A 27,701-nucleotide genomic window follows, 5' to 3' on the forward strand; every position below is an offset into this window, starting at 1 on the left:
ATCATTTGTATCAGCCAATAACAATTAGGTTCTGAAGCAAGATGCTGTTACTCATTGAAAAGATACAAAACTACACTTTGTAACTACCTCCTGAAACACTCATTACCTTTTGAATCATTAAAATCGTTTGTAACATATTCCCTTTAAGATGTTAACATCTTTATATTTTGTTATTTGTAGTCTTCAATAAAGCCAATTAAATGCTTTGTAACTTTACATTGTAATCTGGAGAAAGAACAGCAAGCTTCTTTAAAAACATTGTTTTATTTTCAGTCAGCAAACCTTAGGAGAGGTTGGATAGACCATTTATAGCAAGGCTTGGGACGAGGATTTAAACATTTACCTTTTTCACCAAACCACCCACCTTCCCCCCCAAACCACCACCATCAGTTTAGAAACTAAAAACATTTCCCCAATATCAGATTTTGGTTTGCACTGTCACGATGGTCTGTCATGACTTTCAACCAGGGCAAAGGTTTAAAATGAGATGAGATGGTTCAAGGGAGCTGGATAGAGCTCTTAAGGATAGCGGAGTGAAGGGGTATGGGGAGAAGGCAGGAACGGGGTACTGATTGAGAGTGATCAGCCATGATCGCATTGAATGGCGGTGCTGGCTCGAAGGGCTGAATGGCCTACTCCTGCACCTATTGTCTATTGTCTATTGTTCCAAATTTAGGAGCACCAGGGAAACCTGACCCAGCCAACAAACATCTTTCCTCCATGATAGGCAAAAAAGCTGGAGTGACTCAGCGAGTCAGACAGCATCTCCGGAGAAAAGGTATGTGACGATTCGAGTCAAGATCAGATTTTTCTGGACCAAAGTTACTTGTGTGCTATTTTAATTCTTACTTTATTTCTAAAAGTATCACAGCTATTTCTTTCTTCAGCAATTTGTGCAGAAGAGCAGAGGGAGATTTAATTTAAGAAGTTCTCAACATCAATGGAAAGGGAAGATGGCAAGTGATTGCAGAATTAGGAGTGCAGAAATCAAGATGCTCAAAAGCAATAGTATTAAGGGGCAAAGGTGGAGAAAACAGAGGGTTATTCCCCAGACAAGTCGGGGAAGGCAATCATTTGGAGTACTGCCTTAGGAAAACTAGTAGCAAAACTGATGGTTAAGCAGATGATGCCTATTGAAATTAAGCAATGATGCCTATTGAAATTAAGCAATGCAAAGAAACCCAAGCATGTGAATCTAGAGACCCAGTGGATTTCTTCCTGGTTTTAAGCAAACAGCATTGCCTACCTCGGGCAAATTGAGGAGGAGCATTGTAATCATTCACACCAGTACTTGCAAAAGCTGATTGCTGCAATCCAAAGTGGATCCTTCAACTGATGGACAGTAGGTGCAAATTAGCTAGAATGTTTCCATGCCTGTTTTCTTTTTTACCCTGACTAAATTTTAAGAATATATGGTGTATCATTAGACATAATTTGCTTGGAACCCGATTGTTATGTGTACTAATTGGATTGAGGGCCATTCAATAAGCTGATGGGGATCGGAAGACTTTCTGGGCAAGTGCTGTCATGTTCACACCATCTGGTACTCACTGTATATATCCCAATTCATTTGGCATAACCTGAGTAAACTGAACAAATCTCAATGGAAATTTATCTCAAATGTTATTTGTAAAATTACTAGCTAGATTACAGTACAAATATTTGGAACAACTTGAAAAGTAAAAGCAAACAAAAAAGTGGACTGTCAAGCAATGCACATTACACGGTGCTAATGTAATTGAAATGTTTAATGATATGCAAATTCCTGCATAGGATTCTTATCTTGCAAATTCAGTGTTGTGTCAAATTAATCCTGACTCACGAGCTGTGGGTGGCACAACTGCAAGTTATGGAGAAGTGATTTTAAATTCAGTTAGATGGGTTAGAAATGCCACATCACAGTGATGAGTCTTGAAAGATTGAAAAGAAAATTAGTTAGATGGCCAAACTGCACTTGTTGGTGTAATGTTGTGCTGCCAGGGTATTCTGCTCTAAAAATGCTTTACTAATGTAGTACTCTACAGACACCTCTATAGTTTTCATGAAACAATCAGCGGCCATATTTGTGTTTGCCCAAAAATAAAATAGCCTGTCCAACAAACTATTTAATGGAGTGAACTGGTTTAATGAAATGTGATCCTTTATGCCAAATAAATTAAAAGGGTTTTGCGGATTTGTGCAAGTAATTATCCAACTGTTCTATTGCCAAGAGCTGTAGTATGCAGATAATACCCTTGTTTCACACTGCTGCAGTGAAAATTCACTCCAGTATCCAAAAGAAGTGGCTCATTCTGGAGATGGATTTACTTTAGTTTCTTGCTTCACTCACCACATGGGGAGATATAGAAGTGTGATGAGGCACGGGCAAGGATGGTCTTGTCACCTTACCTGTTAAAATTTACTGGATGTAGACAAAGGAAGTTAACATACACATTGGCAGAAGAGCTACTGCTAATGCTTAACTAAAACCTAATAGTTGAAGTCAGTAGAGCAGACCATTTCCTGTTGATAAACAGCAGGATCACCCATTTAGCCTCTAAGCCAAAAACCAGGAGGCGGCAACAGAAAAACACATCTGACAGTTTAGACATGTCCCAGGTGCCATTTATTGAGCATAACTCGAGTAGTGTGTTACATTTACTTTTGTTCTTTTCACTACTTTTCATGTAAGAAAAGAGCAAGATCTTTAAAAAAGTGCCTTTAAATGCTATCACGGGAGAGGCTGATGTAGGAAAAACTGCATTTTCATCTTGCGATGATGCGGAGCTTCTGCATTATCAGCTATACAAAGTCGTGTTAATTTGAATAAATGTTTATGCATATATAAATAGTAATCAAAACTTTCATCAACAATGGATCATTAATTTTTACAATTGAAAAGTGGGTTTTTCAAATTCTGCTGGCTTTTTCAAATTCAGCTAGTTTATCAAGTAATTTTGGAATTACACCAACAACTTCTACACTACAGACACTAGCATTATTGCAATAGCTTGAATAAAAACACCTCTGAAACACTAGAACATGAGTAGTATGCGTTAAATATTCCACTGTTAACTACCGAAAGAGTCGTTGGGACTTTTCACAATCAATAGAAGATAGACAAGGCAAGGCCTTGCTTGGTTCAGTAACCCAGCATTTTTTTTCAGTGCAGAACTCCATTATCTTTAAGTTTAATAAATCCACTTTAAAACAAATTAAGTTGTAATAAATAGTTCTATTAAAAGGTCACTTATGTGGCAAAGTTGACAATGTTGTCCAAAAGTGGCAGCAACAATCCCTGGCGCAAAAGGAATAATTCATAAAATCAAGTTTACAGCCATCCTTTGATGTGGATTTCAAATCACGTTTCTGGAGTTAGAATACAGTAAATAATTAAAAACATGGACATTTTGCCAATCAATATACCTACCAGCATAACGCAGAGGTGCATCTTTATCCAAGGCAATTAATGGAGGATCCAGCAGGACTGCGACATCATTCTCCGTTACAATACCATGATAAGTGGTTTCTATCCAAGGTTTGTGCTTGTTTACTATAGAAAATAAAAACCAACATGAATGGTTGACTACAAAAAATTATGCATTTTTAATTACAAAGACAAAAAAAATGTCAGGTAATATAAATGTCTGGCAATTCTCATGAATTAATCCAATTTCAAATTTGCAGCTTCAAAATTATAATTAAGGACAATATGCGTACAACTGTTGATTTCCAAAACTCATTACACCTTGTCCGCAATATTATTGCAGCAAGCACCTTAACAGCGTAGCTTTCTTAACTCAAATATCTTAAAATGTTGCATACTGTGTCACAATCCTTGTAGGGGGAAAACAGCAACTTTAAGTCACATGTTATCCAAGAATGCTATTTAGTATAAAACCAACAAATCTGGTTAAATCCTATTTAAGCAGGAAGAGGCAGAATGTGGGACAATGATTAAGAAAGCATGCAGTTAAACCAGCCACAATAGAGATGGTTTTATAAACATGCATATATCAAACTCTGTAAATATCATCTTGTTGTGATAGTATATACTTGTATACACTGGAATTTAGAAGGATGAGGGGGGATCTTATTGAAACATATAAGATAATTAGGGGATTGGACACATTAGAGGCAGGAAACATGTTCCCAATGTTGGGGGAGTCCAGAACAAGGGGCCACAGTTTAAGAATAAGGGGTAGGCCATTTAGAACGGAGATGAGGAAGAACTTTTTCAGTCAGAGAGTGGTGAAGGTGTGGAATTCTCTGCCTCAGAAGGCAGTGGAGGCCAGTTCGTTGGATGCTTTCAAGAGAGAGCTGGATAGAGCTCTTAAGGATAGTGGAGTGAGGGGGTATGGGGAGAAGGCAGGAACGGGGTACTGATTGAGAGTGATCAGCCATGATCGCATTGCATGGCGGTGCTGGCTCGAAGGGCTGAATGGCCTACTCCTGCACCTATTGTCTATTGTATCATCAAAAAAACTCAAATGTGTTTAGTGTAATCATGGTTTTAATGGGCAACCATTAGGACCTGATAATCTACATTCCAGAGTTTTAAGGGGATTTAAATGGTGGTTTTAGAGATAGACGATGCTCTGGTTATTCTCTTCCAATGTTCTATAGATTTTGGAACTCTTCGTGTGGATTGGAGGATAGCAATGTGGCCCTATTTTTTTGAGAGGAAGACAGAAAACAGGGAACGCTGAATGTTCCCGGTGCGGCTTGGCCGCGGGACTTTACATCGCTGGTGCGGCTCGGCCGCTGGACTTAACAGTGCCCGGTGCAGCTCGGCTGCGGGGCCTAACATCGCCCGGTGCTGCTCGGCCGCGGGACTTTACATCGCCCGGTGCAGCTCGGCCGCGGGTCTTTTCATCGCTGGTGCGGTTCGGCCGCGGGACTTAACATCGCCCGGTGCGGCTCGGCCGCGGGGCTTTACATCGCTGGTGCGGCTCGGCCGCTGGACTTAACAGTGCCCGGTGCAGCTCGGCTGCGGGGCCTAACATCGCCCGGTGCGGCTCGGCCGCGGGACTTTACATCGCCCGGTGCAGCTCGGCTGCGGGGCCTAACATCGCCCGGAGCGGCTCGGCCGCGGGACTTAACATCGCCCGGTGCGGCTCGGCCGCGGGGCTTTACATCGCTGGTGCGGCTCGGCCGCGGGACTTTTCATCGCTGGTGCGGCTCGGCCGCGGGACTTAACATCGCCCGGTGCGGCTCGGCCACGGGACTTAGCTGCGCAAGGCTTGGTCGCGGGGCCTTCCATCGCCCGGCTCGGCCGCGAGACGTTTCAGCACCCGGTGCGACTCGGCCGCGGGGACTTCCATCCCCTTGCGGGCACTGTGCGGGTCGGTCGGGGACGAGCTGTCTGTCCGTGGGCGTGGGGAAGAGAGTGGAAGTTTTGTTGCCTCCATCACAGTGAGGGGGTGTTTGGAGTCACTGTGATGGACGTTTGTGTTGGGGTTATGTGTCTTGTGTTCTTTTTTTGTATGACTGCTATGTAGTTTCGTTCGGTACCCCGGTACCGAATGACAAATAAAGCTCTGTTATACTGTTATGTCAGCAATAGAAAAATGCTAGAATCTACAATGGAGATAATAATAGAACACCCGGAAACAAATAATAGGATTGAGCAGAGCCAACATGGATTGAGCAGAAACCAATGGATGTGGTAAATTTGAATGTTCTGATAGTGTTCGATAAGGCTCTGCGACAGATTGGAATTGGGGGGTGAAACACCAACATGGATTGAAAATTAGTTAACGGATAAAGCAAAGAGTAAATATAAAATAATCCCTCACATCATTAGGATCTAACTAGTAGTTTCAGTCAGCTGTGCCTGGACCTCAGCTATTCACAATCTATAATCAATGATTTGTTCGAGACGACCAAATTTTCAAGTCTGCCGACAATACTAAACTGGATGGTAATGCACATACAGAAGAGGGTGTGAAGAGGCTTCAAATGGGCATGGTCAAGCTGAATGGGCAACATATGCAAATAGATTAATGTGGGGGGGAAAAGCATTGTCTATTTTGATGCACATAATAGAAAGATAGTGGGAGATTTGATAGGTTGTTAATGTTCAAAAGTTATAAGGCTAATATGCAAGCGATTAAGAGGCAAATATTACATTACCCTATATTTCAAGATTCCGATGTTGCAGCACAAGTCATCTTGCAAGTATACAGGGTGCTAGCGAGACTATGCCACGAGTACTAAATTAGGTTAGAATGCTGTACAGAACTTTGCATAATGGAGGTTAACAAAGATTAATTAGAATGGTTCTAATGATGACAGGTCTGCCTTACAAGAAGCGACTAAATAAACAAAACTAGATTTTTTATTTTTTTTTTGAGATAAATTTTTTATTGGAGATAGGTACATCTTTACAGTCATACATTTTTAAATTGATAATATTGTCAATTATTATTATATTGTCTCCAATACCTTTTGCCCCCTTTTTTTTTTTAAACTAGATAGAACTAAAGAAATAGATGAAGTAAAGGAAGAAAAGAGAGAGAAGCAAAATAAAAACAAAAACAAAAACAAATTATAAAGATAAGGAAAAAGTTAGTTAAAGAAGAATGGAAAAATTTATTAAATTTATTAAAATAACAAAAACTTCATTCGAGATATATACGTACATTTCAAAGTATAGCATTTCATCCATTCTTTTGTAAGAATAAGAAATCTCAAACAAAATTCTTAGCAGGGAAGTTTTTTCCCCCCAGATTTGTGATTCTAGGGAAAGGAGGTGGAATTTGTGAACAGGGGAAGGCAATTTAGGACTGAGACATGAAAATATCTCTTCACTCAGAGGATGGCAAACCTTGGAGTTCCCTATCCCAGAGCCCTTTGGTGCTGTGGAATGTGTTTATTGAGAACACTGATAGATTTCTGGGCATTAAAGGAATTAAGGAAAAAAGGATCATGCTTAAAGGGCCTGGTGGTTTTCTCCTCTTTCTTATTCAACACATTTCCAATATAAATTTTAAAAACAGGAAACTTGCAGAATCAGTTTCCAAAGAGAGAATCAAGCTTGGAAGAGCTGTGGAAGTCTTAAGTGAAATGCCCAAAGAAAAAAAACCTTTTATCATATAGTGTGGAAACAGGCCCTTCGGCCCAACTCGCCCACACTGCCAACAATGTCCGAGCTACTGGTCCCACTTGCCTGTGCTTGGTCCATATCTCTCCAACCCTGTCCTATCCATTGTCCAGTCTAACTGTTTCTTAAACGATGGGATAGTCCCAGCCTCAACTACCTCCTCTGGCAGCTTGTTCCATAGACCCGCCACCCTTTGTGTGAAAAAGTTACCCCTTGGATTCCTATTAAATCTTTTCCCCTTTAACTTGAACCAATGTCTTCTGGTCCTTGATTCCCCTGCTTTGGGCAAATAGACCCGATCTATTCCTCTAATGATTTTGTGTACCTCTACAAGATCTCCCCTCATCCTCCCGAGACCCAGCCTACTCAACCTCTCCCTATTGCTCACACCCTCTAGGCCTGGCAACATCCTCGTAAATCTTTTCTGAACCCTTTCAACCTTGACAATATCTTTCCTATAACATGATGCCCAGAATTGAATACAATATTCTAAATGCAGTCTCACCAATGTCTTATGCAACTGCAACATGACCACCCAACTTCTATAGTCAATACTCTGACTGATGAAGGCCAAAGTGCCAAAAGCCTTTTTGACCATCTTATCTACCTGCCACTCGACCTTCAAGGAACTTTTAGTTAGCCAGATCAATTTTTAGAGAATTTTAGCAACAAGACTAATAACCAACTCCATTCCTTCTCTCCAGAGATGCTACCTGTCCCACTGAGTTACTCCAGATTTTTGTGTCTACCTTCCACATTGTCTTTAATGGATTATAATCCAGAGTAATCCACCACATATATTTTCAACTGCCCATGATTATCATGAAGGAATTATGTTCAAGATATTTCTTGGATACACCCGACTAGTAGTTCCAATTGTCAAGTTGTACACATTTGCATTATTTTTAATATTAAGTACACTTTTGTGTTATTTTAAGCAATTGAAAGTTGAAGGCCAGGATCCAAAATGCCTCCTTAAGCACATTATTGGCTTATGCTGCCACTTCATATACTTCTGCATTTCCACATTAAAGTCCATTTGCTCCTCTATATGACAGTTTAAAAAATAATTCTTAATTTTGCATTCTACCCATTCCGCCCTCCGGACACATTGTTCTTTACACCCCCCATCCACCCCCACTTGTTACCAGTGGCATGGTGACACAGTTGTAGTTGCTGCCTTACAACGCCAGAGACCCGGGTTCGATCCTAACTGCAGGTTCTGTCCGTACGGAGTTTGTACGTTCTCCCCATGACCTTTTGGGTTTTCACCGAGATCTTTGGTTTCCTCCCATACTCCAAAGCCACATAGGTTTGTAGTTTAATTGGCTTGGTATAAATGTAAATTGGTCCTAGAGTATGTAGGATAGTGTTGATGTGCGGGGATCGCTGGTGGGTGCGGGACTTAGTGGGCCGAAGGACCTGTTTCCGCGCTGTATCTCTAAACTAAACCAAGTTCCTGTCCCTATCACCATTCATTCATCTCCTATCCCTCCTACTGTGGGTCCCCCAATATATTTTCTCCTCTTCCCACCTTAATCCCACACCCCCAATCCCTTCCACCACTATCCTTTCTCTGGTTCTACATTTCGTTTCCCATTTTACTCTATATTCCACATCTGCAGTCTTTTGTCTCCACTTCACCTCCATCCTTTGTTACCATTTCCATCCATCTGACAATCATCGTTCCTCACCTGGATCCATCTATCACTTGTCTAAGTCTGTCTGAAATCAGTCTGAAGAAGGATCTCGACCCGAAACGTCACCCATTCCTTCTCTCCAGAGATGCTGCCTGACCCACTGAGTTACTCCACCATTTTGTGTCTAACTTCCATCTATCACTTGTCAGTTATAGAGTGATACAGCACAGAGACAATCCCTTTGACCCAACTTGCCCATGCGGTTGCAGCTCCTAGACTGTGGAAGAGCATCCCTCTCCCCATCAGAACTGCCCCCTCCATCAACTCCTTTAAGTCCAGGCTCAAAACCTATTTCTACTCCCTAGTGTTTGAGGCGCACTGAGGGGGTGCTGTGAACTGTTTATGTATGTACTGGTATGTTTGTGTGCCATTGTATGTTCGTTCTTAGTACCTGAACTGATGTACAGCACTTTGGTCAACGTGGGGTTGTTTTTAAATGTGCTATACAAATAAAATTGACTTGACACTGTCAATCTGGGTTAGTCTCATTTGCCTGCATTTGGCCCAGATCCCTATAAACACACCACCTCATCCATATGTCTGAGTTCTAGTCCCACCCCTTTCCCTCACATCTACCAGCTTTCTCTCGTCTACTTCATCAACCAGAAGGGTCCTAATCCATCTGTTCATATCCCTCATAGATGCTGTCTGGCCTATTGCCTATCCTCAGCCATTTACTTTTTACTCAAGATTCAGTCATCTCCTGTGTAATGCATCATAAAGGGTGCTTCATTTCCCTTCTTAAAATAGACGGCATATCAGAAATAATTAGGAAGCTTCATAAACTTGCACATCACCAAAAATACCCTACAGCTTCCTTGAATATTAAAAAAATCGTGCCTTATATTTCAACTTCTAATCAATCTATGTGTAAGGTAAGTACCTGGTAGTTAGCCTGATGTGGGTCTCAGCGGCAATGGGAGCCTCGGTGGCAGTGGGGTCTTGCTGTCGATGAGCTTGAGGGGCGAGGGGAAGACAACGGCGACCCGGCGTGGGGGGGCCGCCGTGAAAAACAATGGGAACCCGGCATGGGGGGATGGCCGGGAGGGAGAACAAAGGGGGACCTGGTGTGGGGGAGCACTCTCGTTTAAAATCCTCTGCCCAGGGGATAAGTCTGTGTTTGTTTCTTCATTCGTTTGGGTAAAGGCACTATGCACACGGCAGCCGGCCAACAGTTGCTTGTCGTTTTCTTTTTGTTTTCACTTTTTAATTTCAAGTTTTTGTGTACTTTTTGTGTTGTGACTGTCGGCAAACCAATTTCCCTCTTGGGATGAATAAAGTTTTATCGTATCGTATTAAAAAATGAAATGTTTATGCTGGATATATGTAACCAAAATAGAACTTAAATACTTAAGTCAAATAAAGATTTGGTGGAACCAAATGGCTTTTCTTGGTAGATTGCATGGCTCCTTGTGGGTCTACAAAATGGGATACATGCCTTCTAATCTTATATTGTAAAACAGATAAGTTACATGGAGAAGTAGGAAAAATAATATTTTTATCTCTTGTAACAGGCCTGTCTGATGTTCACCTAGAACCTGCCAAGTATAGATGATCAGACAAATCTAGTAAATGTATCTAGTATATGTCAGTTACTTAGCGGCCTTATTGCGATAGACGTTCAAAGTAACTAAAGTGAAGATGGCAGAGTGCTTTGCTACAACGGAACTACAATATTCAATTACAATTCTGTACCAGGATTGCCAAATTCTTCTCTCTGCAATGTTCTAAAGCAGTCCCTCAATAGAGGACAATTTAATTCCACTCAGATCCATGGGCTTCAAAATGACTAATTAAACTAGAATACTGCACGTCTTTGGGATATGGGAGGAAACCATATCCCAAAGGCAAGGGAAACCATACCCCAAAGACCCAGAGGAAACCCACACAGTCACATGGAGAACGTACAAACTCCACACAGAAAACAACAAAAGTCTGGCACTGAGAGACAGCAGCTCTGACCAGCTGTATCACTGTGCTGCTCATTTAAAACTGTGCCCATTTAAGGATCATAAGAGATAGGAGCAGAATTAGGTCATTCGGCCCATCAAGTCTACTCAATCGTGGCTGATCTATCTCTCCCTCAAAACCCCATTCTCCTCTGACACTCGTTCTAATCAAGAATCTATCCATATTGAATATTAAATACATCTACTGACTTTGCCTCCACGGCCTTCTGTAGCAAAGAATTACACAGATTCACCACCCTCTGACTAAAGAAATTCCTCCTCATCTCCTTCCTGAAAGAACGTCCTTTAACTCTGAGGCGATGACCTCTAGTCCTAGACTCTCCCACTAGTGAAAACATCCTCTCCACATCCACTCTGTCCAAGCTTTTCACTATTCTGTATGTTTCAATGAGGTCCCCCCTCAATCTTATAAACTCCAGCGAGTTCAGGCCCAGTGCCATCAAAGGCTCATCATATGTTAACCTACTCATTCATGGGATCATTCTTGTAACCTCCTCTGGGCCCTCTCCAGAGCCAGCACATCCTTCCCTCGGATATGGTGCCCAAAATAGCTCACAATATTCCAAATGCGGCCTGACCAGTGTCTTAAAGCCTTAGCATTACATCCCTGTTTTTGTATACAAACCCTCTCGAAATAAATGCTAGCATTGCATTTGCTTTCTTTACAACCGATTCGACTTGCAGATTAATTTTTTGGGAATCCTGCACCAGCACTCCCAAGTCCTTTTGCGCCTCTGATTTCTAGATTCTCTTCCCATTTAGAAAATAATCTACTCCTTTATTCCTACTACCAAAATGCATGACTCCACACTTTGCTACACTATATTCCAACTACCACTTCTTTGCCCACTCTCCCAACCTATCCATCCTGCAGAGCCCCTGCTTTCCCTACACTACCTGCCCCTCCACCTATTTCTGTAACATCCACAAACTTGGCCGCAAAGCCTTCAATCCTTATAAAGGATGAGGTTACGGAGTACTTAGAAGTTCAAGATAAAATAGGCCAAAGTCACCCATGACTTTGGCCTATTTTATCTTGAACTTCTAAGTACTCCGTAACCTCATCCTTTATAATGGACTCTAAAATCTTACCAATCATCGAAGTCAGATTAACCGGCCTGTAGTTCCCTCTATTCTGCTCTACTCCCTTCTTGTGCAGCAGGGTAATATTGGTAATTTTCCAAACATCTGGAACAACTCCCAGGTCTAGTGATTCTTGAAATATCACTATCAATGCCTCCACAATCTCTAAAGCCACCTCTCAGAACCCTAGGCACCCTGGCAATCCATCTGGTCCAGGTGATTTATCCCCTTTCAGCTTCCCAAGCACCTTCTCCCTACTAATAGCCACCCTACTAACTTGCACCCTGACTTTTGAATTTCAGGCATGTTGCTAGTGTCTTCCACTGTGAAGACTGATACAAAAACGTTATTCAACTCCTCTGTCATTTCTTTATTCCCCATTAAATAATTCTCCTGAATAATTTTCCAGCAGTTCAACATCCACTCTTGCCTCTTTCTTACTCTTTATATAACTGAAGAAACTCTCGCTATCCTCTTTTATATTATTAGCAGGGATTTTACTAATCTCTGTACATATTTAATAGGAAGCCTTTGGGAAATTATTAGTCCGTTTTTTTTCCAAAGTACAAATGAAAGAAAATCTACAGAAGAGTGCAGAGCAAGTTCAAATCAGACATTAGACTTACAAGACTACAGCTGTTCAGCATCACTGCAGTTACATTGAAAAACATTTCTTGCTTTTCATTATTCTGCAGTTTTGGCACATAACAAATGTGACCCATGGCTATTTAACTTTCCCACTTACTGATCAACACCAAATTTAAACAGACTCAAACATCAAACACTTGGCACTATGTTGACGGACTTGATAAGTTATGCTACAATGCGCTGATAAAGCAGCTCATCAGCAATTAACTACCAAGTTGTATAGAAATTAAATGCACCAGAAAGTAGATCAAACGAATTGAAAACTTGATAACTGATGATTCTTGTATGCCCAATCCATTACATGATCATAGCCTATAGTTATTCTACTGAAAACATTTAAAATAACAAAAGTAATCAAACCATACCCACTTGCACTTCAAATGTAAGGCAAAGTAAAAAACACCTGCCTCATGATCTCTCTTCAGCGTTTGGCCAAACTCAATGGTTCTGATGGTAACATAGGAATTAAAGTAATAGGCTTAGAACCTGCTCCGAAAGAATTAAACTGGAATGATTGCACAATTGGCAAAGTAAAACAATTTTAAAAACTATTCTTCCGTAATGGAAGGGCTGGGGGAAGAAAAGAAAAAGACCACAGAGGTTTACTGCTGGCCATTGTCGATACTACTAATGAAAAGCTCGGTGAGCAAAATTGTGGTTGATTAAAATGACGCAAAAACCATACTCCTGTGGTCATCACCCCTCAAGGGGAGAGGAGTCATTACATTAAAATCATCCAAAAGAAAATTCAAAGCAAAATTCGAAGCGGATGTTCTAAAGGAATTAGCACACATATTGTCAGAAATTGTGGTGTATCCATGGCCATAATTTCAACATTTGCTGCATTTAAGCATTCATTTTCGATCCATATTTCTTTATCAACTATAAAGCTAGTATTTCAATCCTTGCATGGGGAGGTAAATAAAAGTTTTTATCTTGTAATGACGTGCAATATCATTCAGATGCTAAATCGCCATCTACAAACACAGGTACGGTTATGGTAAATAATGTGCAGAAAACCTTGTTTCTTGATACCCAAAGACAAAACTTTACAAGAATGTGATTGAACTTGGCAAGATTTGAAAAAAGTCAAGAAAATGAACTAATTCATGGAAAAGCTGCTTAATTTTGCTTTGATTTCCAAGAGTGTAAAGAGATTGATGATTAAAAATATGTACATCCCAAAAAATGTATTTTAAAGGTGCCTTTTGTATATTCGAATGTATATATTTTGACTTTGCAAAAAGGCATCACAGCCAATAGCAATTGAGCATTATTTACTGGCTGCAACTTGGAATATAAAAAATATAAATCAAAAGAAAAAACTAGAATAAAATAAAATAACACCTTTCATAACCTCAGCACATTCCAAAGCCTTTTAACCAGCAAGTAATCACATCTGAAATGTAGTCAGTCATTATAGAGGTATTTAATTTACACAAAGACACTCAATAGCAATGACAATAATGACCAGATCAATTTTATATGGTGTTGTATGAAGTCCCTTGTTTATTGAATTGAATCATCTGGTGCAAATGGGGACACAAAGCCTAATTCTTATAACAAATTCTTCTAACAAAGATTGACTTCGATTATTAAAAACTGTGTGAAAACTAGAGGGGAACATTAATTCATGGCATGAGACCCTGAGCCAAAACAAGGAGAACCTCAGTTCAGCTTCAGTAATACAATATTTCAGTTGCAAGTATTTTCTTTTGTCTATCCACATGCAAAACATGAAGGGATAACAAAAAGTCGAAATGCAGAGCAAGACATGGATCAGAATTACCCATTTAAAATTAAACTAGCATTTTTGGTTTTAGAAATTGAAGCAAAACAAAATATTCTAAACTTTAAATCAGTGATTATGCCTTGATTACAATTTTGAGTGGTTCGGGGACCCACACCTAATAGGGGCGTCAAGGGCTCAATCGACACTAAACATTTCCTGGAATTATACCAGGAATGAGCTTCGGTTGCACGGCATGTCAGGAGGAATTGTAATTAATTGTTGCAGGTCAGAGAGATTTAATAGGTCATCAAAATTACTTGGGTTACCTACTGCATGAGAATCATTAACCAAAAAGCAGAAAGAACCAGAATATAATTGAATAGTGGTAGATCTATCAGTAGTGACTTTAAATTGGAAATTGGATAATGGCGAATGAATTTTTTTTGCTCACCTTCGATAAAAGATCAAGACACATTTCAATTAAACTAGCAAGAAACGAAAAATGAAATAACCTACAGAATTTGCTGATTCTAACAGATGAAAGCTGAAGAGAATGTACACTCTTCCACTTCATGATACGAAAATTTTAAACTGAAGTTATGCACATTTCTTAGCTCATTAATAGCATTCTTCAAAGAAAATAATTCTACAGTTAATTATTCTGTAAAGTTATTTGCACAGATGTATTACCGAAGAAAAAGTCCATTCGTTTGCAAATGGGTCTGGAATGCACTGTAAGAGGTAGTATTTACAACCACAATGGTACCAACAGTAATGGTATTTAAGAGGTTTTTAGACAGGTAAATGTATATGTATGGAATGGAGGGTTAGGGATCATGTGCAGGCAGAGATTAGTTTAACTTGGTATCATGTTTGGCATGGACATTGTGGTCTGAAGGGCGTGTTCCTGAGCTGGACTGTTCAATATACACCACTTCTATGCAATATCATGCAGGTAAATCTGTCTGAAGTATGCAAGCTAGTTAACCAGAAGTCAAAGCACAGGGGAATGAAGAACAAAAACAAGGAACTCAGCAGATCAGGTTGCACCTGTGAAGGTAAATGGACAGACATTTTCAGTTGGGATCTTTCTTAAGACCAAAATGTACCAACTTGAAATTTCCTCTATCCATTTCCCTCCACAGATTTTTGCTCAAATTTCAGCAAATGCATGCTGTACTCCTTTCAAACTAATGCAAAGCATTAAAGGACACAACATTCAATGGTCTGCAAAAACAGCTGATCTGGCACCAAAGTCTGAAGATGCCAGTTCATGGAGTTTTAATTTGCTCAATACAAATTATTTACACAACTCAAGCTAATAGATGTCATTATTCAGTAGCTATGCAGGGAATGGATTACACAAAGGCAAATAAGAGTTGATCTTGGCTTCATGTTCGGCAGACATCGTGGGCTGAAGATCCTTTTCTCATGCGGTGTTTTTCAAGAGTCAAGAGTGTTTATTGTCCTGTGTCCCAGATGGAACAATGAAATTCTTACTTGCAGCAGCACAACAGAATATGTAAACAATACAATAAACGAGGTATATACACACACACACAAACAATGTCAGTGCAAATAGACAAAACCAATGCCCCAAGTCTATGTAGTTCAGAGCTAATTTGGAGGTTGTAGGGCTGCAGTTCTATGTTCTAAACCCCAGTTCTGTGCTTGCTCTGTAATTCAAAATGATCATGGCTAGTATTTTAGTTCAACAGCTCTCTTGTAAAACTTCACATTTTTTCAATTAACCCTTAAAGTGTTAAAAAATCTAGCTACATCTTCAATATATCCAACTGATCTTTCATGTTCTTCTTGGATAGAGAATGCCAAAGATTCACTACCCTCAGGGTGAAGACATTCTCCTCACATCTTTCCCGAATGGCTGGCTCCTTATTTTTTGAGTGAAGGGCTCCTGGCTTTAGTTACCCAACCTCTGGAAAGATCAACTATGCAGCTAATGTGTCAAACCCAGTAAAAACTTGATGTTTCAATGAGGTCACCTCTCATGCTTTGAGATCAAGCAAGCTAAAGCCAATTTGGCTTAATCTCTACACATAAAACAATCACCCAAGGAATAAAGAAACAAGGAAATGCAGATGGTGATTTAAAAAAATGCTCGAGAAGCCCAGCAGATCAGGCAGCATCTCTTGAGAACGTGTATAGCTGATGTTTTGGGCCGGGTTTCTTCCTCAGACACCAAGGAATGAACCCATGGAATGCTCAATGCACTCTATTTCACGCACAGTGCATTCAGAAAGTAAAAAGACCCCTTCACCCTTTCCACATTTTGCTACGTTACAGCCTTATTTTAAAATGGATTAATTTCATTTTTTTAAAATCATCAATCTACACACAATACCCCATAATAAAAAAGCAAAAAACGTGTTTACAAATTTTGCAAAGTCATTAAAAAGAAATAACTGAAATATCACTTTTACATACGTATTCAGACCCTTTGCTCAGTCTTTGTTGAGGCACCTTTGGCAGCGATTACAGCCGCAAGTTTTCTTAGATATGACGTTACAAGCTTGGCACACATGTATTTGGGTAATTTCTCCACTGCCTTCTGTGGCAGAGAATTCCACAAATTTACAACTCTCTGACTGAAAAAAGTTTTTCCTCATCTCCATTCTAAATGGCCTACCCCTTATTCTTAAACTGTAGCCCCTGGTTCTGGACTCCCCCAACATTGGGAACATGTTTCCTGCTGCTAACGTGTCCAGCCCCTTAATAATCTTAAATGTTTCAATAAGATCCCCTCTCATCCTTCTAAATTCCAGTGTGTACAAGCCTTTCAACATACGATAATCCCGCCATTCCGGGAATTAACCTAGTGAACCTACGCTGCACGCCCTCAATAGCAAGAATATCCTTCCTCAAATTTGGAGACCAAAACAGCACACAGTACTCCAGGTGCGGTCTCACTAGGGCCCTGTACAACTGCAGAAGGACCTCTTTGCTCCTGTACTCAACTCCTCTTGTTATGAAGGCCAACAGATTACATTGGCTTTCTTCACTGCCTGCTGTACCTGCATGCTTCCTTTCAGTGACTGATGCACTAGGACACCCAGATCTCATTGTACGTTCCCTTTTCCTAACTTGACACCATTCAGATAATAATCTGCCTTCCTATTCTTACCACCAAAGTGGATAACCTCACACTTATCCACATTAAACTGCATCTACCATATATCCGCCCGCTCACACAACCTGTCCAAGTCACCCTGCAACATCATAGCATCTTCCTCACAGTTCACACTGCCACCCAGCTTCGTGTCATCTGCAAATTTGCTAATGTTACTTTTAATCCCTTCATCCAAGTCATTAACGTATATTGTAAATAGCTGCGGTCCCAGCACCGAGCCTTGCGGTACCCCACTAGTCACTGCCTGCCAATCTGAAATGACGCATTCTGCCAAGAGGCTCTGGCAGTCTGTTCAGAGAACCATCTGACAGAATTCACCATCTCCATTTCCCACAGAGCATCGAGGACGTTCTGTGCAGGTTGCTGCTTGATTGCCTTGTGATGGAAGTATGTTTCTGGACATTTCTATGAGGTGCGGGTGGTAAGGCACAGTCCAACTGAGCGGAACGTTCTACATCAAGGTGACCAGGTCCCCATGCTTTACGACAAAGGAGACAGATAGTACCTCACCACATGGTGACGGTGGTAGGAAGCCCCTGCCTTTGTGCACAGCTGGAATCTTAATACCATACACACTTCTTTTGAGGCAGTGGCAATGGGCAGAAGACTATTGATCGCCTTCCCCCTTGGAATAAGGTTGGGAATGGGCTGCAGCAGTTTTTAATCAAAGACTGCTCTGCAAGCTGCTCCCTGGGTGGAACAATAAGGCCAAATTTTACAGAACGCTGCTGGAAGATTATCAAGTTGAAGGTGTGTTTTGGTTTGCCTGAAATGTGCTGACCCTCCAATGCAGGGAGCCGCCCACAATTAAATTGTAAGGTGCAGGAACTATGTGCCAAGGGATGCACTAATTCTTGGTAAATGTACACTTATGTAAATGTGATATTTCAGTTATTTCTTTTTAATTACTTAGCAAAAATTTCTAAGCACCTGTTTTTGCTTTTTTATTATGGGGTATTTTGTGTAGATTGATGATTAAAAAAAAGAATATAATCCATTTTAAAATAAGGCTGTAACTTAGTAAATTGTGAAAAAGGTGAAGGGGTGTGAATACTTTCTGAATGCACTGTACATCTTTCCTTAGGTTAAGGCACCATATTTGTGTACAATGCTCCAAGTGTATATAATTATGTACAATTATGTACCCTATATAATGGCAGCAAGAAGTCCCTATTCTTGTGATCAAATCTTCTCGCAGTTGTCTAATAGTTTGTTGTACTTACATTAATTTCCAGTGACTTCATTGTTTTAATCATGTCACATTTTTTCCATGTTTTATTCCAGACACATTCATTTACTTAGTTTGACAGAAACCCCTTTAAGTCCTCTGCATTGACTTCTGCTGGCATCTGTCCATTCTTAAATGGATTATTAAATTCAACCAAATCATTTATATAGATAACAGACAGTTAGGTTCCCAAATGGATCCTTGCAATGCCCAATTATCAGCCACTCCACCTAAAAAATACCCTTTTATTCCTGTTCAATTAACCAACTTAGTTCATGCCAATGTAGAGCCGTTAATTCCAGGTGTTCTAATTTTAAGAACCTCATGTGGCATCTGCATCTAAATACATATTTGCTCGTTCTCCCTTTTAAATTCTTTACAGAAGTTGTCATGTTAAGAAATTGGAGTTCTAGGATTTGTATATGGTCTTGTTTCATTCATTTGATCTCAGAATCTCAAAATAAATTGTTTACATTTTGTGCAAGGGATAGAATTTAATTTATTTGAAGAGAAAATTTAATTATTCCTCAAAGCATGGAATTACAAATGAAATAACTTCTCTAAGTACAAACATTTTTGGAATGTATAAATTACATCTGATGTGCACACATTCCCACAAGCGACAGAGTGATAATGATCAGAAAGTATTTTTGGATGTTGATAAATTTAGCCAGAACAACAATGTTTTCCAGCACTGAGTTTTACCACAAACCACTTCACAGTAGTGGTTGAATATTAAGCACTTACTCAAAGCTCTCCACTCATCTCCTAACTGCCTTCTCCATATTCAACTTGCAGTTAATCTCTTCTTCCTGGGCAAGAGCTATTCTCCATATATTGAAACTTATATATTGTTTACATATGGGGAATGATACAAATGTTTTTTTTTGTTCCAATGGAAGCAGAGATCAAGCTGCAAGAATATTTCTTGTGTCAATTGAGAAACTGCTGGCTTGGCATTTTTGATTTGGGTGTGGATAACAGAATAGATACATGATAAAACTTGCCGTTTATTGCTATTATTACATTAAAAATTCCTTTCGAGCTATGTCAAGAAAGTTTGTTCTTTATGGATTATTAACTGATAAAGTTGTGTATGGTTCAGCCAAGAGTTTATAATTTCTCATTTCTTTCACCCAAATAATCCTTAAACATGAATTTTAGGATGGCAGATCCTTAAGACTGACATGGATCATTTTGATTTAAGAAGATAACTGCAGATGCTGGTACAAATCGAAGGTATTTATTCACAAAATGCTGGAGTAACTCAGCAGGTCAGGCAGCATCTCGGGAGAGAAGGAATGGGTGACTTTTTGGGTCGAGACCCTTCTTCAGACTGATCATTTTGATTTCATGTTTTCAAGAGATTTGTGACTTGCTGGTAAATCAATTACAAATGGGTAAGATTCTGATGCCTAGGTTTGATTGCCCACGATTAAATTGCTATTTTAATACATCGCAATTTTTTTGGTTGAATTTGAGTCCTTTGCTACGTCAAGGTTCTTGAAAAATAAGAATCACGTGGATGTGCACACAAATGAAGTTGGTAAAACTATGTTGAGTGTAGCACACCAGAAGCTTCAATCGTTGCATTTGTCCAATCAGCATGATAAAAACAGAGATACAGGGTAGATGAGCAAACTGACTTGACAACTGTGGTACAGAAAGCTTGGGAAAAGGCATGCAGTGTAAATAGTATAGTCAGTGGGACAATAAATCAAATAACTAAGGTTATAGGAAACATTTTTTAGTTGGGGATGGGCTCTGGAGAGGGAAAATTTGACAGTTATAGAAAGGACACAGCATTAAGGCATATTAGCATATGGCAACTGACAACAAATGTCTGGCAGGAAGGGAAAGTATGCAAACTTTTAATCATATCTCCAACTACAGATAACAAAGAAATACAATACAAAGAGAAAAATAGTGACTTGCCAAGAATGCCTCAGACATTCAGATGAAGATGGGTGTATTAACAGGGCAAATAGAAATAAAGATGTAGTTCTATTAGTCAAAACAGACATGAAAACAGACAAGGCTGGAAACTTTATTTGATTAATTTTGGGTACTCTTTCAGAAGAAATAAGCTAAATAGAAAATGATGCAGGATAAACGAGAATATTAATAAATGAGATAAGAGGAAAGATCTTAAGTCAAAAATCTTCATGGGATCAGTTTGAATAGAGCCAAGAAATATTAAAGGTCAAAAGCATTCATGGAAGTTATCCGTAGACTTCTTCCCACCCCCTTGCCCAAACAGTACTGATAATACAGGGCATAGTATCAAACCAGAAATTAGAAGTACATGTTACTACGGCATTACAATCATCATGAGAGATTTTACATAAAGAATGGACAAATCAAAATAAAAGTGGTGTAGATAAAGAAATAATAGTGTAGTTTTATATATAAAATAGATTGTTTTCAAAATCAACGAGGAACCAGTGAACACTGAATTGGGTAGTAAAATAAGGACTAACTGGTAGTGGTCTGTGAACTGTGATCACAATTTGATTAAATATTTTATTAAAATTGAAAATGGGCACTTGCAGTGACCATGACCAGCCCCTTAAAGTCACCCCTCGTCCTTTACTTCACTTCCATTAACTCACCGTGCTTTAACATTACCTAAACTCCTCCGACATCATACTTCTTCCATGAACCATCTCCCTTTAAATGTTTCTTAATTAAGCCTTGCAGTCACAGAAAACGCTGGCAGATGAAGAGTGCATCAGCACTGAGCTGAGGCATCTTTTAGCATCCTCGGTCTGCAGAGGGCATGACAATGGAGGGACTCGGCCGCGATCGCCAAATCAACTGAAGCAATTTCCAAATCTTAATGCCCCACAACATTGAACGACTAAAATTAAAAATTGACATACACGGTGTAGGAATGAACTGCAGATGCTGGTTTAAACCGAAGAGACACGCAAAAGCTGGAGTAACTCAGCGGGACAGGCAGCGTCTCTGGAGGGAAGGAGTGGATGGCATTTTGGGTCGAGACCCTTCTTCAGATCAAAATTGTCAGAATTTATGCAAGAGCCTCATCCATCCCACATCTCCCATCCAGAGTCTAAGGTTAAATAAGGGTGGTGTTAAATAAGGTTGGTGAGTCACTACCAACACTGCAGAGAAACCAAAAAAATATATATATAGATGGATTTCGGGAAATGAACCTAAACCCCTTCCCTATAACATAGGGTCAGCGGTAAGTGCTCTTAAGGAAGTGCACTTGGAAAATAAAAAAATGAACACGAATTTATGAAGGGGAAATCATGTTTAACAAATTTTAACAATGTAAACTAGAGTGAACCAGTAGATATTGTGTACCCAGACTTTCAGAAGGCCTTTAATAAGGCTCCATGCTATTATTGCTAATTTGCAAGAAATTAAATAATTACAGCACAGGGGAATTAGAATAATGATTACTTAATAGATAAAATAGTATGCCTAAATGGGTAATTTTTGGTTTGGGATCTGCAGCGTTATGTCCTACTGCTTTCATAGAAAGGATTAATTGTAATATATCCTAATTTGCTCATAAAATGAAACTAGATGGCATTGTGGGCTGTGAGGCGAAAGAAGCTTGGGGAAATAACATAGCAGAGATCACCCATTTTGGTGTAAAAAGTGGAATACTAAAGTACTTTTTAAATAGCAAGATTGGTATTTAGAAAGACCTGCATGTTTGTGTAAACGAATCACTGAAAGTGATCCTGCAAGACATTAGGAGGACAAATGGTACTTTAATTCTTATTATGAGAATATTTGCACGCGTGTAAAGATGTCTATTAAAAGTATAACATGCCCACACAAATACACCAGATGTAAATCTGATCTACCCCCAAGGTAGGGTAAATTTGCAAAAGAGGCAGTGCTGCAAAGGTTTACGAGCTTCAATTCCCGGATTGGGAGATTGACCCACGAGAAAGAGATCAAACAGTGTCTCTAGATTTCAATCTAGAATTCAGAGGAACAAAGACTGATCTTATTGACACAAACCTCTAATTGGGCTGGCCAGCGTATGTACAGGAATAATGCTTCCCCTAGCTTCCTCTAGAACCAGAGGACACTCTCAAAATAAATGGTCAGTCACACAGGACTGAGCAGAAGAAACGTCTTTACCAAGGGAATACTATCTCTTTGGAATCTTCTACCCTAATGGGGCAAGTTGTCCCCTAATAAGTTGTCAAGTATATTCAAGGCAGAAATTGATAATTGTTTTAATGTTAAGGAAAATCATGGGAGGGGCAAAAATGATTAATTGCTTTCAATAAAATAACCTTATGAACTAACGTTGCCTTTGTGAAAAATTCTTGATATGATGATTCAAATGCAAGTTCTACTTTATTTATCAAATACAGTAACAATACATGTGAAAATACTGTTGTAACAATACATGTGAAAAATGCCAATGTTAAGCTATAGACAATAGACAATAGGTGCAGGAGTAGGCCATTCAGCCCTTCGAGCCAGCACCGCCATTCAATGCGATCATGGCTGATCACTCTCAATCAGTACCCCGTTCCTGCCTTCTCCCCATACCCCCTCACTCCGCTATCCTTAAGAGCTCTATCCAGCTCTCTCTTGAAAGCATCCAACGAACTGGCCTCCACTGCCTTCTGAGGCAGAGAATTCCACACCTTCACCACTCTCTGACTGAAAAAGTTCTTCCTCATCTCCGTTCTAAATGGCCTACCCCTTATTCTTAAACTGTGGCCCCTTGTTCTGGACTCCCCCAACATTGGGAACATGTTTCCTGCCTCTAATGTGTCCAATCTCCTAATTATCTTATATGTTTCAATAAGATCCCCCCTCATCCTTCTAAATTCCAGTGTATACAAGCCTAATTGCTCCAGCCTTTCAGCATACGACAGTCCCGCCATTCCGGGAATTAACCTATCACAGGACTTGCAACAAATTTCAACATCCAGGCTTACTGTACCAGGATTAAAGCTTGCACTGAACTAAACCATTTCATTAAATAAAAGATTCCACAAAATAAAGTGGATAGTTGACATTTTAAGACCCTTCATCTGGATTTGCAGAGCAGCATTAGCCAGTATAAAGAGGTGGGATGGAGGAAGTGCAAGTAAATGAAAGGTCAATACAGGCAAGGAAAGGTTGATTGGCAGACGGTTTAAGGTGGGAGTGGATAGGATGAAGATAATGACTGAGGTTGAGAATTGATTAGTGGAGAAAACAAAAGACTAGTTTCTAAAATCTGATAAGGCGAAATGTGGATTCAAATAAAGGAGGGATGGCGGCAGATGAGAACACAAGAGAGGCGAGTGGTGAGCAGTGGGGAGGATTTGAAAGGAACCAGTTAGACGAAGGAGCAGATGGTGTTTTTGGGGGGGGGGCATTGTGGGAACAAGAGAGGACTAGGGTAAATAGAAGAGAGAAAGGGATTGAATGGGTACAGGTTGCCTGAAATTAGAGAATTCAACTTTCATACTATTGTGTTGTAGACCACCCATTAAGTGCTGTTCCTCTAGCTTGTGCTTGGCCTCATCCTGGCAATGAGGAGGCAGAGGATAGACAGGTTGGTGTGGAAATGGGAATTAAATGACAACATAGTGGGGAATGCCCTGTATTCAAACCAAAATAGGATTTAATATCTGATCTGTAGTGTGATCCTTCAACGAAAATCAAACACAGGTAATAAACATTCCTGGTTACTTGCAAATGAATGAATTCTATGCACAAGTACTAAAATTGTAAAAGGTAGGCATTATTCAAATAACAGAAGCAACCATTTTATCAGGTGAAATAAGCCACCTCACTCAGCTTTAGAACAAGCCTGGTCTGTCTGGGCAAAGCAGACGTTAACCAAAAAAAAGACACACCCAGAGATTCAATATAAATGTTTCGCCTTTTTCTACAGTCATGCTCTACTTTCCACAGGTCAGCCATTCATAACATAGCAAGCTATAAATGTCTTAAAACAGGTGGCTCTCTGCTTGAAATACTGACATAATTGTTACATCAATGCATTTAATATGGAAACTAAAATGTTTCAAGCTTCATTTCCCATGCCTCCCCTCCACCTCTCTCCATATACACACATCCACCCAATTCAAAATTAGGTTGAAAGACCCTTCATCAGAACTTCAATCTGAAACATTAACCACATCTCTTGCTGAAGCAGCATCTGCAGGAGAAAGAAAAGCAGAGGTCTAAAAGGGAGAAAATGCTGCCTGATCTATTGCCGCCTGCATTTTTATTTCAGATCTCCAGCCCCTGCAATTTTGGATTTGGATTACAATTGTACCAAACTCCACTTAACCTAGAGATTATATATACTGTACTTTCATCTTAAATATTATGGCACTAAATAAACTAATTTTAAGATGGTGGCCATGAATGCCAATTCATCCAACCTCCTACATTCCGAATGGCTTCCTGATCCATGAATTAAACCAATTATCAATTGTCTACGGGATACAGTTTGCTTACAAAATTGTAGTCAATTTGCCTTCAAACAGTTGAGCAGCTCACTATGAAGTCAATTGAGGGATATACAAGGAAAAATGTTAGGAGGTCTAGTCAAGGGAACATCTTGAAAATACTAGAATCCATTCTATTTAACAACAGTCAGGGGAGAAACAAAAATGTGCAAATGATGGAGAAAGTGGAGTACACATACATTTCTAGAAACAAAGAAAGGGCAGCACGATGGCACAACAGAAGAATTGATGCTTTACAGCGCCAGAGACCTGGGTTCGATCCTGACCACGTGTGTTGTCTGAACAGTGTTTGTACGTTCTTCCCATGACCTGCGTGGATTTTCTCCGAGATCTTCGGTTTCCTCCCACACAAGACACAGGTTTGAAGGTTAATTGGCTTGGTAAAATTGTAAATTGTCCCCAGTACATGTAGGATAGTGTTCGTATGCAGGGATTGCTGGTCACAGACTCAGAGGGCCAAAGGGCCTGTTTCCGCACTGTATCTCTAAACTAAACACTGCAGATACTGGTTTATAAAAAAGGACACAAAGTGCAGGAGTAACTCAGTGAGACAAGCAGCATCTCAGGGGAACATGGACAGGTGAGTGTTCGGGTCAGAACCCTTCAGACTGATTGTGGGATGGGGGGGGGAGAGAAAGCTGGGAGAGAGGAGAGGTAGGATAGCACATATGTAATCTGTGAACACAGCCAAGAGAAGTTTTTGGTTGGACAAAGGCCAGTTTGAAGCAAAAGATGGTGGACAAAAAGATTGAAGTTGCGAATTGTGAACTTAAGAGATAGGAATGTGGGTGGAGGGGGAGAGAGGGGAAAATAGGTGCAAGCCCAGGTGGGTGTGTGGGAGATAGGGGAGGGGGAATGGTGAATTCCCAATTGGTCTGGCAGTGGTTTATCTCATTTCTCGATTCCATCCCATCTGCCCAATCATTCCTGCAAGTCACATGCCTGGCGCAAGTCTTGGGACGGCTGTTCTCCCAACAGTTTTACAAAATTGGCTTAACTATTGATTCACAATTGTGGAGAGATTGAGTTGTAGCACAAAGTAATCAATATCCAACACTTCTTTGAACAAACTATAGTTTTTGCATGGTTGTGGCAGTTCCCTCTGCTACCATGGATAATTGAAACTCTACTAAATCTACCTGCTGGGCTGAGAGAGAGTGACCTTGGCATTTCTTTATTGCACAAAAATGAAATCACAGAGGGTACCAATTAAACTGCAAACCAAGGTCAGGAATATTAACACCTGTAGACTAGTCTTAACAACAATATTTCAAACTGAAATACCATTATACATTGTGGAAGAAAAGGGAAGGGGCCAAGGACAGCTCCAGGGGAGACCGTAGGACATAATACACAAGACGCACAGGAGATGTACTGCTAACAATGGGATGTGATTAGGGTGCAAGGCGGATGAGAAAAAATAAACACAATTAGATTCATACAAGCTACCTTCATAAGGGGGTGCTATTTACCAATTTATGCAACAAAAAATTGAAATACTTTGTCCAATAATGAAACACCAGCATTTAAGTAGTTATTGAAAACCAGCATCAGATAATAACTGCGGATCTGTAAGCATCTGATGAAAAGGTTGCTTCTAAGCACAGCGAAAAAGAAATAATTTCTGCTTGCCTAATCCTATTGTGTGTATTCAAATGAAATGACAATCATCTGCAAAGGTCTTCCTTCCTTCTCAAACAGGCACGACAGGAATCCCTCAGGCACCTGTCCTTGGTTCAATTTAATCCCCCACAAAGATTCAAGAGGTGCCATCTCACGGCTCTCCAAATTCACACCAGACCTCAGGTTCTGTCTGTGTGGAGTTTGCATGTTCTTCCTGTCACTGTCTGGGTTCTCTCTAGGAGATATTGTTTCCTTCCAAATCACAAGTCCCGCAGCTTGTAAAGTTAACTTATCTCTAAAATCTCCCTAGACTAGCAATAGAATCTGTGAGAAATTGATGGGAATGTGAAGAGATTAAAATGGGATTAGAGCAAATAGCTGTTGAATGGTCAGTGCAGACTCCGTTATTAAGGAAGAGATGCAAGCAATTAGGCAGGATCAATGTTGTCAGGCAGAGGAAGTCTGGGTTAAATACAATGAGTGTTTATGTAGAATGCAAATGGTAGGATAATGTAGGTGAGCCAATGGATGTAATGTGCTTGGAGTTCCAAAAACAGTGAGAACAGTGCAACAGCAGAGCTGGAGTGTCATATGATGAATTACTTAGCTTAGCAGAAAACAAAGGATAAACCTATTGTTTTCTTATTAGCAAGCATGCAAATGGTTCATTGCTATGCAATCTATAATGACTTGGGCAAAGAGACCACTGCATTGTATTAAAATTTGCTGACATATATAGGCAAGCAAAAGTTGTGAGTGTTAAGAGAGCAGTCAATATAAAGGTTAGTAAATCTACTCAATAGTGGGAAGAGCAGAAAAAGATGTGATAAAGAAACATTAATACTCAGAAAGATCCTGTTGCCCTTGCACAAGAAAATTACTTACTGCATCTGCATTATTTAAGATAAATAGACTGTTAGTGTTAAATGCAACCAAGACGGAGCACAACAGCAATTACGTACGAACAAGGAACTGCAGATGTTGGTTTACAAAAAGAGACAGTGCTGGAGGCATC

The 27,701-nt window shown here is 39.9% G+C and overlaps 1 protein-coding gene across 4 annotated transcripts in view; it reads right to left on the reverse strand.

Moving 5' to 3' along the window:
• Positions 1–27,701, reverse strand: part of clstn1 (calsyntenin 1) — a 73,950-nt gene that overhangs the window by 41,268 nt on the left and 4,981 nt on the right. For all 4 annotated transcript variants that reach the window (XM_078425439.1, XM_078425440.1, XM_078425438.1 and 1 more), the window contains exon 2: positions 3,410–3,532. In XM_078425439.1, the coding sequence (XP_078281565.1) occupies positions 3,410–3,532 (123 nt within the window). The remainder of the gene's footprint in view (positions 1–3,409; positions 3,533–27,701) is intronic.

The sequence above is a fragment of the Rhinoraja longicauda genome, chromosome 30, assembly GCF_053455715.1.
Source record: "Rhinoraja longicauda isolate Sanriku21f chromosome 30, sRhiLon1.1, whole genome shotgun sequence".
NCBI classification, from domain to species: Eukaryota; Metazoa; Chordata; class Chondrichthyes; order Rajiformes; family Arhynchobatidae; genus Rhinoraja; species Rhinoraja longicauda.